The 16290-nt window shown below is 52.3% G+C and overlaps 1 protein-coding gene across 18 annotated transcripts in view; it reads left to right on the forward strand.

Annotated features, from left to right (window-relative positions):
* The window catches only part of CACNA1B (calcium voltage-gated channel subunit alpha1 B), a 309392-nt gene that overhangs the window by 94367 nt on the left and 198735 nt on the right, over positions 1–16290 (forward strand). For all 18 annotated transcript variants that reach the window (XM_039383719.1, XM_039383720.1, XM_039383721.1 and 15 more), the window contains one exon: positions 15354–15445. In XM_039383719.1, the coding sequence (XP_039239653.1) occupies positions 15354–15445 (92 nt within the window). The remainder of the gene's footprint in view (positions 1–15353; positions 15446–16290) is intronic.

Below are 16290 nucleotides of genomic sequence, written 5' to 3' on the forward strand. Positions count from 1 at the left end.
CGGGGCTGCTCCGGGGGAACTCCCGAGTAACGCCGGGGCGAGAGGCTGGAAAAGCGCCCCGAGGTCCCGCCCTGCCCGGCACGGGCGGCTGCGGCTCCCGAGGTGCTTTTCTGGGGCTTTTGTTCTGCTCGGAGAGCAGCGAGTGTCGGGTACCAGGAACACAGGAACAGTGTGGCAGCAGGAGCAGGGAGGGGATTCTGCCCCTGTGAGGTCACCCCTGGAGTGCTGTGCCCAGCTCTGGCCCCTCAGCTCAGGAAGGACATGGAGGGGCTGGAGCAGGTCCAGAGAAGGGCAACGAGGCTGGGGAAGGGTCTGGAGCACAAGTGCTGTGAGGAGAGGCTGAGGGAGCTGGGGGGGCTCAGCCTGGACAGGAGGAGGCTCAGGGGAGACCTTCTCACTCTCTGCAACTCCCTGCCAGGAGGGGGGAGCCGGGGGGGGTCGGGCTCTGCTGCCAGGAACCAGCAGCAGGACAAGAGAGCAGAGCCTTGAGCTGCCCCAGGGCAGGTTTAGGTTGGCCATTGGGCAGAAGTTGTTTGCAGAGAGAGGGATCAGCCCTTGGAATGGGCTGCCCAGGGAGGGGGGGGAGTCCCCGTCCCTGGAGGGGTTTGAGCAGAGCCTGGATGTGGCATCAGTGCCATGGTCTGGGTGACAAGGTGGGGTTGGGTCAAGGGTTGGACTCCATGATCTCAGAGGTCTTTTCCAACCTGGTTGATTCTGGGATTCAGTGAAGTTGGGGGGTTTGATGGAGGGGAATGTCATGGCCAGGAGAGGAGCTGAGTGGGCAGAGACTAGAGCTGGTACTAAGAGCCCCTTAAGTTTTAAACCCAGTCAAATGTGAAGCATCTCCTTCCTATAAATCACAGCTTAAGCAGGAGAGGTGTATTATAAAGAGAAAACAGCAGCCTGGAGTGAAACAGTGATTTGTCTGATTAAACCCATTGGGTCTTAAACCCACCTTGCTGAACCAGACACGTATTTAGGACACCAGAGATCGGCAGCACTGCTTTGGGTTTATTTTTCTCTGCTTGTGCTCTCCTCCTCTGGCTGTAGAAGCAAGTCTGGGATGATTTAGCTCCTAACAAAACACTTAACTCTGCTGCTGAAGAGCTGGGGGGGTTTTCTGGACCATTTCACAGCAATAGGCTGCATCAACGAGGAGCAGCTGATGCTCTTGGCCCACATCCCAAAGCCTTCAGCGTGATATTCTCCTGTGCTGCCTTGTCAGGAAGCTGCTGTGGACCATGGGATGCTTCTCTCCTGCAGCTGTCTAAGAAATTCCCCCCCAGATCTCCCTCTCCTGCTCCCTAATTCAGGTCTTTGTGTTATGAGGAAAACTCTCTGCAGCAAATCAGCAGCACCAACAGCCAGAGTGGTTTGTGCTGGGTGCTGCTGCCTGGGGGTGCTCCAGGTGCCTGCAGCACATGGACAAACCTCTCTGCCTGGGCAGGGAGGGGAAATGAAGCTCTGAAATCCATCCCTGATGCAAGTGGAGCCTGGAAAACTGCACCTTCCATCTCTGCTCTGTAACTGCCCTCTGGGCCTGAAGGGACTGCTCTGGAAATTTGGGGAGCACCAACATTTGCTGCTGTGCTGGGCCCTGGGGTGGCAGCTCCCTGCCCACACCGTGTGGGGTTTTCAATGGCTGGGTTATAGAGCCAGAAACGTGGAGTTTAGGATGAAAATGCTGCCAGACCTTTATCTGCAGCAATTCCAGGATTCTCAAAGACCCAGTGGAGAGAGAGAGTTCCATTATCAGAGCTGCCAATTAATTGGATCATATTCCCCTGTCCTGTTATAAAGATGTCACTTCCCTGTGCCAGTGACATTGCTCTGATCTCTGAGTGCCCACCTGCCTGTGCTGCCCCCTGGCATTGCCCATTTCCTTCCCTGGAATAGCCTGTCCAGAGAGGTTTGGAGTCTCCTTCCCTTGAGATGTTCCAAACCCATCTGGACCCATCCTGAGTGACTGCTAGAGCAGGGAGGTCAGACTGGATCACAGAATGTTACAGATTGGAAGGGACCTTAAAGCTCATCTTGTCCCACCCCCTGCCATGGGCAGGGACACCTTCTACTAGCCCAGGTTGCTCCAACCTGGCCTTGGACACTTCCAGGGATGGGGCAGCTGCATCTTGCCAGGGCCTCCCCACCCTCCCAGGGAAGGATTCCTTCCTGATGTCCATCCTCAATTTCCCCTCCTTCAGGTGTTGTTTGATGACCTGTGGTCCCTCCCAGCCTGAACCATTCTGTGGTTGCTGAGGAGGAAGGATCTGTGTGCTCCTGTTGGCTTTGGGAAGGGGAATATCCTGCTGTGGGGGGTGATGAGGGGTGGGTGATGTGGGGAAGGAGTGGAGTGGAGGAGGAAAAAAGCACAGCAATGCCCAGAGAGTGTGATCATGGGCATGTGGTGCTGTGGTGGTGTGATCCTTGCAGTCACTCCTTGGAGCACAGGGGAGCTGGGCTGTGTTCCCTGACTGTCTTGGTCCTGGCCCCACGGGCACTTGGGTGAGCAAAGTTCCTCAGATTCCACTGGCAACCAGCTGCTGTTCCTCCAGTTCTGTTTATCCAAGACTTGGGTGGTTTTGGGCTCCTTGAGAAGCAGCAGAGAGCTGCTCCTGTCTCACAGGCACTTTGGCACGTCCTGCAGGGGGGAAATCGGGTCCAACCTCCTCCTCTTGCTGCACATCTGGCAGCCTGTGCTCCTGCAAGCTGCAGCTGGATCCCTCTTTCCCCAGCTTTCCAAGGAATCACAGGGTCACAGATTATCTGAGTGGGGAAGGAGCCACAAGGATCACCAAACTCTGTTTGACTGGGACAGCTCCCCTCAAACAGGGCAGGAACGAGGGTTAAAAAAATTAAAAAATAAACATCTGAACTGCTGAGTTGGAATGGGCTCAGTTTGAGGGGGAATGACGAGGGGAGGAGCTCAGGGGAGGTCTGGACAATGTTCTCAGGCACAGGGTGGGATTGTGCAGGGATAGAAGTTGGACTTGACCCTCGTGGGTCCCTCCCAGCTCGGGGTGTTCCGTGGTTCTGGGAACTGCCCAGCTTGTCTGGGTGCTGGGAGCTCCCGTGTCGTGGTTCCAGAGGCTGAGAGCAACCAGAAGAGACTTTTTCATTGCACATTAACTGCTCTGGGAAGTCTCCCCCGGGATGTTCATCCTCAGCAGGGCTTGTGGTGGGCAGCAGTCGGGGCTGGAAGGTCTGTGTGGACACAGCTCCTGGAGGCACAACCCCCCTGGGACTGCCCTGAACCTTTTCAGCTGCACAACCTGGCCTTTATCTGTACAAAACAGGGAAAAAAGGGGATTTATTTGTCACATCCACGAAATACTGTTCCCAAAGCACCAAGCACAGGGGCTGTTATGGCTAAATCATCCTAAAAAAACAGGAGGGGGGAAGTTACAATTTCTGTTTTCAACACTGAAGGAATAAATTCTGACTTTTTCATGTCCACAGCCCAGCTTGCAACAGGTTTAAAGCACGGTACAGATGGCTGTGCAATTATTGCCAACATCTCCTCATTATATTAGATAAGGCCCTGGGTTTATTTAGCAGAAGCAGATGGAGGGAATACACAATATTTTAGATGTCTTGGCAAACTGTGTTTTCCTTAGAACAACATTGCACGTTTAGTGTGATAGTTCTGGCCAAAAAAACCCCAAAACAACCAAGCAGGAGGAATCATTATAAATAATTATATCTTTTTAGGGACAATGAGGTGTGTATTAAAAAAGAAATATTATATTGCAAGTCCTGTTATGACATCTGATGCCTTACATTAATCCTTGTGAGCAGAGGAGAGTTTCAGCTTCTTTTAAAAGTGTATTTTTTGTGGCTTGTAGAATGAAGTTTGAAAATCTAATCCCAGCTGTCTAAAAAAGCTCAGAGATCATAATGCAAGTAGTCCTGATATTATTTTTTCAATGATCTCATGGTTTTTAGTCCAGCCTTGTTGATTCTGGGGCTGCCTATTTGTGTGGACAGTGGCAATAATGCACCTCTGAGCAAGGGGCACCTGCTGCAGGTGGGAAAATGTTGGGGTTTGGGTCCTTTGGGGCAGCAGGTTTGGGCAGGAGGGGTGTGAGGGACACACAAACCTCTGCTTGCTCAGAGCATTCCCAAGCAAAAGCTCCCCCAGAGCCCCCTGAGCTCTGTGTGAGGGTCTGAGGCACATCCAGGAACCAACTCCCAGGCTCCAAGGGAGCACACACAGCTCTGTGCCCGCTTGCAGAGGCACCTGATGGCACCCCAGGCTTTGCCTTTCTCCAGAAATTGGGCTGCAGAGGAATTTCCTGCAGGGACGTGGCCACAAATGGAGGGGGTGCAATTTTCCTGCCCTGTGGGACCCAACTCCGACGTCGTCTCCCCTGATTCCAGCTGCTGTCTGGGAAGACATGGAGGGGGGGGTGTGGGTGAGGGAGCTCCTCAGGGAGTAAGGAAGGAGTTGCTTGGAGCCCCTGGCCCTGAGAAGCAGCTGGAGCCACTCAACAAACACCTGGGGAATAACAAACATCCTGTTTGTGCCCCGGCCCCTCTGGAGCTCGGGGTGGATTTTCATCCACAGCTTAAGGAGTTGTGTGAGTTCAGTGCTCTGCTGGTGAGGAACTTGCACTGGAAGGCACGAGCACAGTGCCCAGACCATGAAATCAGAGAGTGCCAGGCATGTGGATGGCAGGAGGCTGCCTTTCCCTGGCACACCATCCCAGCTGATGGAGCAGGCAGAGGAGGGAGGGTCTTGTCCTGCATGGAGGGACTGTGGCTGCTCCCTCTGGTCACTGCAGGGAGGTGCCAAAGGAGTGGCAGGTTCTTGGACACCCACAAACCCCACCTGATGTTGCACTGGTGTTTGGGATTGTACAATCTGGATGCTGTTCCTCCACAGCATCAAGGCAGCACGACCTGAGTGTCACTCCTTGGGTGTCACAGGATGAACACCCTGAGTGCAGGCAGAAGGGGTGCAGTGGTGTGGTGATGGCAGCAGGAACCCCTTGGTTGTTAATATTTTGTGGTATTGTGGGAAGAAAAGCCCAGGAACCCTTGTCATTGTGGCAGAGCTCTGCCTGGGGTGGCTTGGTTGAGTTCCTGGGTGGGTTTGGGTCTCTAAGTGGTCGAGTGCACAAGCACAGCCAGGTGTGGGTGGTGCTGATGGTCCATTTTTGCCAGCTCTCATCCCTCTGGCTGTGCCAGTGAGGCTTCACTGGCTGAGTGCTGGGGAGTGAACACCAAATGTGGCAGCATGAACTATCTCACCCTCCACTTTCCGCCTTTCCCATTTATTTTATGAATGTTCTTGGCTGTCATTTTTTGCATGTTTATCTTCGCTCGTTATCTGCCCACCTCTGGCTCTTACAGGGTTTGGTGATGCAGGGGCAGGGTGGAAAGGATGGACTGGGAGGGCATCCCTCTCAGAACTCCAGGATCAGTGACAGAAACCCAGGGAATGGCTGGAGCTGTGCCAGGGCAGGGTCAGGTCAGATCTCAGCAAAAGGTTCTTCCCCCAGAGGGTGGTTGGGCACTGACCAGGCTCCCCAGGGCAGTGGGCACAGCACCAAGGCTGCCAGAGCTCCAGGAGAGTTTGGATGATCCTCTGGGGCACAGGGGGTGACCCCTGGGGATGGGCCTGTGCAGGGCTGAGGGTTGGACTCAATTATCCTTGTGGGTCCCTTCCAACTCAGCACATTCTGTGATTGTGTGATTCCAGAAGCCAGTGAGTGTTCAGGTGGTGGCTTGGTGGGAAAGAACAGTCTGCAGTGTAGAGGCTCAGAGAAGAGTGTCACAGAACACTTTGAGCTGGAAGGGACCCACAATGATCATGAGTCCAGCTCCTGGCCCTGCACAGACACCCCAACAATCCCACCCTGTCCCTCAGAGCATTGTCCAAACCCTCCTGGAGCTCTGGCAGCCTTGGGGCTGTGCCCACTGCCCTGGGGAGCCTGGTCAGTGCCAACCACCCTCTGGGGGAAGAACCTTTTGCTGAGATCCAACCTAACCCTGCCCTGTAACCCAAGAAGAGGTCTCCTTTCCCTCCTTCCCAGCTATTTGTCCTCCTTCCCTCCACCCCTTCCCAGCAGCTCCAGCAGCCCCAGTTCAGGCCCCCAGTGGGGAGGGCTGAGCTCTTACCCTGAACCGGTTTGTTCTGCTTTTTAAACCCTGATACAAGGTGATAGTGAGGGCATTTTCTGCTCAGCTCATGAACAGCCACTTCTGGGGCCAGGCCAAATGCAGAGAGTGATGTTCTGCTTCCAAATAACACAACCTTCGTCACGGCTCCCGGGGCAGCCTGGCAAGGAGGCTCTCCTTGGTGGCTACTGCAGGGAAAGAGGCTTGGGATGTGCTTCCAGTGACTCAGACCTCTTGTCTCCTGCTGCCCTGCTAGCCCACCTGGCAGGAAGACACATCCCCCATCTCCCTACCAGCTGTCCCGTGCCTTTTGCCCAGTTTTGTGGTGCTAGCTGGTAGAGAGCAGAGCCCTGCCCCTCCAGGTTTCCTGGCACCTCAGTGCAGTGTCGTGGTTACTCTGGGTGATGCTTTTCATGCACAGGGGGTTTGGGAGTTTGGAGTTTTCAGGAAAATGGTGGCTTTAAATTAAGTCCAAACTCTTTGCAGGCTCGACATGAATTGCTTTCAGTAAAAAGGAAAACATATTTAAAGTTGAGACTAGTCAGTTTTAGACCTTGACAAATGAAACAATCCCAAGTGATGGTTCGTCGCTCTCCCCTGAAACCAAAATACCCAAAGTGTTTTGCTGACCCTGAAATTCTTCCCTCCTCTTTAAAAGTCTTGGTTACTGAGCTAAACCCTTCCACAGCTTGACCATGGGGTGGGGTGGGTGACACCAGATATCACCTGGGAAGTGCTTTGTGCTCCCAACTCCTGCCCTCAGCATCCTCTGGAGCCACATTCCAGGATGCCCATTTGCAGGGGCAGAAGCAGCATCTCCCCTGTGATGCTGATGGAGTGAGGTTCCAGGTATGACCTACTTTGCAGCCACAACGAAGTGCAGGATGGGTTTAACTCCTCTGTGCTCAGTTTTCCCAGCGTGAGCTCCCTGGAATGGTTTTTGGAAGTGTGCATTTTCCTGCCAGCTGTCAGTGCTGATTGCAGATGAGCCTCCTTTCCTGCTCTGCAGTGTGGTGTGTCCACGTTTCTCCTGCTTAGCAGCAACAAGGGCTTATTTGAGCAATTGCCTCCTAATCAGAATATCTTCCTTCACTCTGGGCAGGAGCCAGGGCTCAGCTCCCTGCACTCTGCAGAACCTCCCTTGGTGTGTTGGAGTGTCACAAACTGGCTGCTGCAAAGGAGGGTTTGTCTCCAGATGCTCCTCTCCCTGTCTTCTCCCTGGAGCCTGGCTCAGGAATTACAGGCAGAAAAGTAGGTTGCAGGTGGTTTGGGGAGGGGACTCTGCTCTCCTTTTGCTGTGTCTCCTCCCAGGACTGTGCCATGCAAAGAGGAGGAGGCAGTTTGTGTTCGTGTCTGGGCAGCTCTGCGTGCTGGAGGCTGGGGGCAAATTTAATGCTGGGGGAAAAAAGGCTCAGAAATGCTCCCATTTGGTGTGAGACCAAGGAATCACAGAATTCTTAGGGTTGGAAGGAACCTCTGGAGATCATCCAGTCCAACCCCCTGCCCAGGCAGGGTCACCCAGAGCAGGTGGCACAGAAACACATCCAGGTGGGTTTGGGATGTCTCCAGAGGGCAACACTCCAGGCCCTCCCTGGGCAGCTGTTCCAGTGCTCTGCCACCTCCATGGAAAGAAGTCCTTCCTCATGTTGAGGTGCAACTTGTTAGTTTATGGCCATTCCTCTTATCCTGTCACTGGGCACCACTGAAAAGAGCCTGGCACCATCCTCTTGGCACCTCTTGGAGATATTTCCTAGAATCCCAGAATCCCAGAAGGGTTTGGACTAGAAGGTACCTCAAAATTCATCTTGTTCCACCCCCTGCCATGGGCAGGGACACCTTCCACCAGCCCAGGTTGCTCCAAGCCCCATCCAACCTGGTCTTGGACACTTGCAGGGATGGGGCAGCCACAGCTTCTCTGGGCAACCTGTGCCAGGGCCTGTTTATTATTTTCCAGTGCATATTTATATGGATTGATGAGATTCCCTCTAAGTTTTCTCCCTTCCCTTCCCTCTCTTTTCTCTTTTCTTCTCTCTCTTTGTGCCTCTGGATCCCTGTAATGTTGAATATTGTCATTTCCTTGGTGTATTTTATTTTGCCTTCATGTTACAGCTAAAGAGTGGGTTTTCTGTCCCCACAGTGAGGCTGTTTTGATGGAAACAAGTCAGTTTTGGAATCAACACGTTTGTCTGAGCACAGGGATCAGCCTGAGTTGCTCTGAGCAGGTGTTAAGGAAAGGGGTGGGATCTGGTACATTGAGCTGTTGATGAGCTTTGAAGGTTAGGGGCAGGTTTAGGTGCAACATGCAGGGCTCTGCTGAATGCTTAGGCTTGGTATTAGTCACCCAAAGGAGACACAGAGAGTGATGAAAGTACTGAAGTGATTTTCAAAGAGGGGGGAAAATGTAACAAAATAAAATGGAAATCATTGTGTAAGTTCATAATCAAGGATGAATTTTAAGAGGAACCATTAGAAGTAAGGAAGAAAATCATAGATGTGATTGAAGTTGAATGAGATTCCTGGGGAAAGTAGATCCCCTCACAAATCCCTGTCTGTGGGAGGGACCATGGGCAGCTGGTGCAGTGACAGAGCCAGCAGCTGAACCCGCTCATGCCATCAATTAAACGGTGCAATTAGCACGTCAGATCCACTTATCAGCTCGGGCCTGGTGTCCACTCTGTGCCTTTGGTAGCCAAGATAAAGCTCAGACACCATGAAATCAAAGTGAGTGGAAAGGGGCACCTTTCCAACCGCTCCAGTCGCTGTTTGCCGGCGGATCCGGGGCCGTGGCACTGCCAGTCCTGTCCCCACAGTGCCAGTGGGAGCCAGCTGAGCAGAGCAGCTGCTTCACACCCCCCCTGGGCTGGATGCCTCCTCTGTCCTGCCCCCAGGCTCCGGGTGAGGAACCCAGCCAGGGCACATCTCCAGTGTGGGACTGATCCTGCCTGCCCTGAGTGCCCACACTGGGGTCACTTTGGTGTCACTGCAGCTGAGGTGGCTCTCAGCACACCCCCCACCACTGCCAACCCTCCCTGCAGCCTCCTGCAGCTTCCAGGGTGTGCAGCTGCTGTGGCTTCTCCCTGAGATCTGTCCTTGGCTTCATCTGCTGCCAAACCCTCGTTATCTGTTGGCAGTGTGAGGGAATGAGGGCAGTGATGCCCTGGTGACACGAGTTGCCAGAGACTGTGGCATCTTCTCCACGGTGCTGCCTGTTTGCTGTTGATGCCCTGGTAGAGGTCAGTGCCAGGAGGACCTAATATTTCTTTTTTCAGTGCCTTCTCCAGCCCCTGGGCAGTGGAGGAGACACTGGGAAGGAGAAGGTGGGCAGCAGTCATGGATAGAAGTGTCAGTCAGCCCAAGGACTGCCTAGAGGTGGGGGAAATATCTTTAAACTAGTCAGCAAATCTTCATGAAGAGATTTATTTTATTTGTTTTCCCCACTGGGTTCTGTTTCCTGGGGGTCTCTGGGGCTTGTTATAAATGAGCAGCCTGTGCTCCAAGTCAGGATGGGGCATCTCCTTCTCCACGGTGCTGCCTGTTTGCTGTTGATGTCCTGGTAGAGATCAGTGCCAGGAGGAACTAATATTTCTTTTTTCAGTGCCTTCTCCAGCCCCTGAGCAGTGGAAGAGACACTGGGAAGGAGAAGGTGGGCAACAGTCACAGAGGTGTCAGTCAGCACACCCTTAGATGGGGGAAATATCTTTAAACTACTCATCCAGTACTCATTAAGATATTTATTTTGTTTGTTTTCCCCATTGGATTCCATTTCCTGGGGGTCTCTGGGGCTTGTTATCCAACCTGTGCTCAAAGCCAGGCTCTGGGAATGAGGGGGGATTTACTGGAGTTTTCTCTCTGTCAGATATTTTGGGGATGATGCTGCCAAAGTGCCTGAGTTAGGTGGGGTTGAATCTGTGGGTAGGAAGTGACAGTTGCTATTTCTTTTCATAAGCCAGCTGCTGGTTTTATCCTTTTTTGAGGGAAGCTGTCTGCAGAGTATTTAGTCTTTCTCCTAATCCTGCTGAAGGGATTGACTTGGTTCTTAAGAACTGGTGTTTGGGGTAAGGTGTCTGATAAAATCACCGTTTCTACTGACTTTCTAGGACTAGAGTTAATAAAAAACGGCAAAGTTACATTAAAAATGCCTGCAATTTATTTGCCAGTGATTCCTCCTGTAGCAGAAGCTGCCCTGGCTCCAGTGGTGAGATCCCCTGGGAAGTGTTAATGGCTGTGAGTGATTCATCTCTCTGCTGTCTCTGGGTGTTATCTGTGCAGGAGCACACACACTGAAGCTGCTGGGCTTGGGAGCAGCTCCTGTTCTCCCCCGCACATCCCATCCCATCCCATCCCTCGGGGGTGATTTACAGCCAGGGATGGCAGGAGACTGAGAGGACAATGTGCTCCATCCCCTGCAGATCAGTGTGCTGGGCATGGCCTGTCTGGTTGCTGGGTTGCTCCTCTAAGTGGTGAAAGGCACCCAAAACCTGTATTTTTGATCCTCTGGTTTTGGCTGGCTCTCAGGGCACCTCCTGGGTGTCTGTTCCTCTGCCCCTTCCCTCCGTGGGGGGGATGCAAAGCACCTCTGGCACCTGCTCATCTGAAATGAATCCACTGAAAGGCCACTAAGGCAGGAGGAGGGCAAGGTGGGGATGATCCTGAGGGAGCAGGGTTGGCCTTTCCCCGCTCCAGTCCTCTGGATTTAGAGCTCTGGGGCTAAACCTGAAGGAGTTCCAAGGCATTTTCTTCCGTCAGGGCTTCAATAAGAAGATTCCTTTCCTGGTATTTATCCAACAGCTGAACCAGTGCACAGCAACCCTGAGCTCCCAGGTATTGAAAGGAATGGAGTGCTAATTATTTATGTTACCAGAACATTCAGGGAAGGAACTTTCCCTTCGTTCTTTGCTTTCTTTCACACCCAAAGGAATCAGCTGCTTTTATAATTTATTCTAGGCTTTGCTGGAATCGAAGTTATCAAGCATTTATCACACATCTGTCCCTGGGAAGGGGTGTCAGTCAGAGCTTGTTAGTGGAGGAGAGGCAGAGCAAACAGCATTTAACCAAGTGATGAATTTAAAAAGCAGCAATTAACCAAGTTATGGTGACAGAGGAACGAGGTGCTGAGCACTCAGGGCTGGCAGGGTTGTGCCCAGGTCCTCCCCAGCAGCACATGAGCAGGAAAGGTTTGGTGCTGAGCCACCCTTTGGTGCTGAGCTCAGCAAAAAGGCAAATTACACGGAGGAGCTTATTTAATGAGGTTTTGTTGCACTTAGACTTGAAGTATTGAAGGCATCATATCAAATCTCAGTGTTTCTGTACAACCCATTAAGAGACAGAGAGGGCTGCAGATCAAGCCATTTATTCTTTGTGAGGTTATCACCTAAAATCTTCTGGTTTAGCATTTTTTTTTTAACCTTCTCCAGCTGATTTCCTCTCCCAGCACTGTCTCACCCATCACCTCTGCTTTGTTCTCAGCTCTTGGCTGCTCAGCCAGGGAAGCTTGAGCAGGATTGTTGGGATGTGCCTTGTCAGCTGGCTCCTTTGATCTCCCTATTTCTCTTATTTTTAATGATAATTTCCCTCTTGTTCTGACCTAACTCTCAGTGGCTGCTGGCAGCTTTCAGCTGGAGCAGGGGGGAAAAAGCAAAACAGAAAGGTGGCACTTTGGCAAATGCCATGAAGTTAATTAAGGTCTTTCCCTCACTGGGACACTTTTCCAGGCATGTCTGGGAGCGGTTTAAGGGACTGGACTGGTGAGCAGCAGTAAATTAGCTTTGATTTTGTAGGGAGAAAAGGCACCATCTCTGTCCTGGCACAGCTTCTGAGCCCCTTTGTTGTGCCCCAGCTGCTGCTGGTGGGTCCTTTGTAAGAGCCCAAGGGCTCCTGGGGTGGGTGCTGACGCTGCGACACTTTTAGAGGCCTCAAGGCCTTCCCTGCCCCAGTTCCAGTGCTGGGGTGGCCTGTGTGGAGCCCCAGAGCCGGGGGGGTGAGGCCGGGGTGGGACAAGGCTGCAGCACCCAGCCCTGCCCTGGCAGCTCGGGCAGGAACACGCTGGGTACCCCCCTGGGCTCCCTCAGCACCTCCCTCAGTCACCTGCAGGGCTCAGATGTGGATGTTCAGAGCCAGAGCTGCCTCCTCAGCCCCTTCATCTCCTGTTTCTGTTGGAGGGAATCCAGAGGAGGCCATGGAGATGCTCCAAGGGCTGGAGCCCCTCTGCTCTGGAGCCAGGCTGGGAGAGCTGGGGGGGTTCACCTGGAGGAGAGAAGGATCCAGGGAAACCTGAGAGCCCCTTGCAGGGCCTAAAGGGGCTCCAGGAGAGCTGGAGAGGGACTTTGGACAAGGGATGGAGGGACAGGACAAGGGGGAATGGCTTCCCACTGCCAGAGGGCAGGGTTAGGTGGGATATTGGGAAGGAATTGTTGGCTGTGAGGGTGGGGAGGCCCTGGCACAGGTTGCCCAGAGAAGCTGTGGCTGCCCCTGGATCCCTGGAAGTGTCCAAGGCCAGGTTGGAAGGGGCTTGGAGCAACCTGGGCTAGTGGAAGGCGTCCCTGCCCTATTCATTCACTGACAGCTGGAACAAGATGGACTTTAAGGTCCCTTCCAACCCAAACCAGTCTGTGATTCTGTGATTATGCACCAGAAGTGACCTTGTTTAGTACCCAGCTCTATCTTTCTTTTCCTTCTCCAGGCAAAATCTGACCAGGGCTGTTTTGCTTTCCCGGAGTGACTGAGCCCTGGGCAGAGGGAGCAGTGCCAGCCCAGCTCTGTGCTCGTGGCTGGTTTGGGTGATGTGCCTGAGGTGTGCCACAGTCCCTGGGCCAGCTCTGCAGCCCTGGGGCATGCTGGGCTATGGGGTGCCCTGTGTAGGTTGGCTGGGGGCTGCCAGTGCCACTGATGTGGGAATTAATGACTCTTTAGGGTTTATTGACTAGGGAAGGGGGTGTGAGTATTCCCATAGTTTGGGCAGGGTGTTTTAACATCAAGCCTGTTAGGAAGAAAACTCTGCAATGAAGATTCAAACCATTGGAAGATTTACTGGCACAAGGGGGTAATTGCTGGTGTCTCCCGTTCCCTCCCGGTTTCTCTTTGAATTTAAAACAAACCAATAATTGTATCAAGTCCCCCTTCTCTCAGCTTGTACCACAAAGCAGGGCTCTGCCTGGTGACAGCACAAATCCATCTTGGCTCTCTGGGGACTGATTGTGCCGTTTGGAGCAACATCCAAGGTGGATGTTGAAGATTGTCCCTTGACTTGCAGTGGTGTTCCCACACTGCACAGGTTTGTAAGTGAGCAATTAAACTGTGAGGATGGAGGGGAGGGAGAAGAGGAATGAAATCACTGGCATGGGTGCAGAAGATGGAATTAGAAGTCTCTGCATGGGATGGTTCTTAGTTTAAATTATCTCCTGTTGCTTGTGCTCAAACTGCATCCATGGAGCTGATGTAATGGGAATTTTAAGGTCGTGAAAATGTGGGAACAGGTGTCCTATGGAATAGATACTCGACTCCTCAGGTCCTGGATGGCTTTTGCCTCTTGCCATCCAACATCTCAGCGTGTTTTTTTCCTGATCTCCAGCACCTCCTGCTGAGGGAGTCTGGCCCTTTCCGCCCAGCAATGCTGATCCTGCTCTTCCCTGGCCCTTGTTTGGCAGCAGGGCTAAGTCAGTCAGTAAGTCAAGGACGGGGATTTGATCTCCCTACACAGCCACATCCCCCTCCTCTGAGTTTGCAGACATCCTGTAGAGCACAGAGCAGAATTACCCATCTTATTTTGAAAAAATTCTGCTTTTTCTTGTGATTTTTTTTTTTATGGTGGCTGATCACTGCTGAATGTTCAGCAGCCTGTTATCAAGGAACCAGGAAAAAGGGCTCCTGGGCAGGAGCAGATGAATCCTGGGTGCACCCTGTGGGTGCTCTGAGCATCTCTGTGCCCCAGTACAGGAGGGTAATATCCTTGGGATTCACTGCCTGAGCCTGGCACCTCCTTCCAGCCCTTCCCACGGCATCTGGCAGTGCTGGAATCCCACTTTTCAGCCGGGTTTGTGAGTCCCTGTTGCTGTTGGGACTCTCAGGGAAGGGCTGACCAAGCACCTGGTGATGGTCAGGGATGGGTGCCCACGGGCAGCACCTTCAGCAGAGGTGGGCACACAGGGGTGGCATTTGATCCCAGGTGGTTGGGGGCTTGCAGACCCCACTGGTGGACTGGCTGCTCACCCACTTCCACCTTGGCAAAACAACCTGGGGGCAGAGACAGCAAAATAAAGGCAATTGCTCCTGAGGGCTGTAAATGGTGCAGAGGGTGGGGAGCTGGTGGGAGGGTTTGCTCTTTATTACCTGCATTGTTTGCTTGTCTTAGAGAATTGTTTAAATTGGAAAAGACCTGTAAGATCATCAAGTCCAAGCTTTAGGGGAGTGCTGCCTTAATTTAAGAATATTTTTGCTGAAGCACCATAGGAAGTGCTGCAGTAAGCAGTGAATGTGGCTTTGCTGGTGGGGCAGTGTCTCTTTTAGAGTCTTTGCTTAAGGAGCTTCCATCATTGTGGCTTGTGGACAATATTTCTTCCTTTGCTACACCCTCAAATGGTGAAGACATTTCCTTTTGAAGAGTCATTCTGGTTTGGGGACTGTATTTCCTATCAGAGTTCATATCAGGATATCATATCAGAGTTCATGTCAGGATTTCATCTCAGAGTTCACACACTGTATTTCATATCAGTGTATCAGACTCGCACCCTCCTCTCGGGATATTCTCCTCAAAGAAGATGCTCTGAACAAAGGTTAATTTTGCACACAGAGAGTAAACTGTACGACCAGAAACTGCTTCAGGTATTGGGGAAACACCAGGCATCAGTACTTGAGAGATTTCTGAACTTATTACCTGGAGAAGCTCTGGCAGCTGATTTCTGGTGTAACTGAGGGGTTCATTTCCCTCTCTCCGTCTCCTTCTGGGAAAGGTGCAGTGTTTTCCTGTATCACAGCTCTTTAGAGACCAGATGATGTGTCAATGGCCACATAAGCAGGCAGAGATTGGGGATTTTTTCATGGTCTGAGCAAGGCTCGGCAGCCCTGGAGGAGGGTGTGAGTTAATGGGGTTCGGTGCACACCATTTGCAACGTGACCACAGGTATAAAGTTTAAAGCATCTCGACTATTAGCTGGTTTTACATGACACTAATCCGTGCTTTGGAAGGAGGAATTTCCATTTGAATCTCAATTTTTGCCCTCTCTCCCTGTTTTTTTCAGGATTCTGGCGACTGCTGGCACTGATTTTGACCTGAGGACGCTGCGAGCTGTGCGAGTGCTGCGACCCCTGAAACTGGTGTCGGGAATCCCGAGTGAGTGTCAGGACAATGTCACCTCACAGCCTCAGGGATTCTGGGGTTTTTGGGCTGTTACATGCTTTTCTGAGCAATATTTTCTCCCCCTCTGTCTTGGCTGGCTGTGGCTCCTGCCCTTGCCAGGCGCGGATTTCCTCTCACCCCACTCTGTGCTCAGCCAGCTCTGAGTTTCAGCTCTGCCCTCCCAAATTTGCAGGTGAGGGGCAGGGATCGCTCCTGGGACCCCTTTGCCTTTGGGGGTGAATTAATTCTGTGGGATATGAAGACCTGAGACCCAAATTCTGCAGCTTTCAGGCTCCCAGCCCCGAGCTTGGGTGTTCTGATGTTTTGATCAGATCCTGTGCTGGGGATATTTTCCTTTAAATAAGGGGAGGGAAAAATGAAGGGAAAGAGCAGGTGGGACTTGGCTTTTTCTACTCAATAGGCAACTTCCTATATTTTCTGTGTTAACTGAAGGGTGAATGCTCCATTGAGGAGCTGCATCCTGCCTTGCTGATGCCCTGAATCCGTCCCAGTCCTCACACTGTGCCTTCCTGCCTTTTTATTTGTCCCTGTCCCCTCTGCCTGCTACAGTCAGGAGTGGGTTTCATTTCTGAAGGAGGAACAGAGAGGTTTGACCCTCCAGCAAGAGCTGGGGAAAGGGAACTGCAGCTCTGGGGGATGCTCTGATCTTGTCTGCATTAACCCCTTGGCAGCCAGTCAGTCCCATCTCCTCCTGGGTCACCAGCTCTGCCACCTCCCTGGCTGCTTCAGGGCTGACACTTTGGTGCTCTGGACACCCAGCAAGAGCTGATGCTTTGTAATCATGCACCAAAATTTCCTGCCATCAGCATTTTTTGTGG

Source organism: Pipra filicauda, unplaced genomic scaffold (genome assembly GCF_003945595.2).
Source record: "Pipra filicauda isolate LSUMZ 115617 unplaced genomic scaffold, ASM394559v2 scaffold321_size1097455_pilon, whole genome shotgun sequence".
Taxonomy (NCBI): Eukaryota; Metazoa; Chordata; class Aves; order Passeriformes; family Pipridae; genus Pipra; species Pipra filicauda.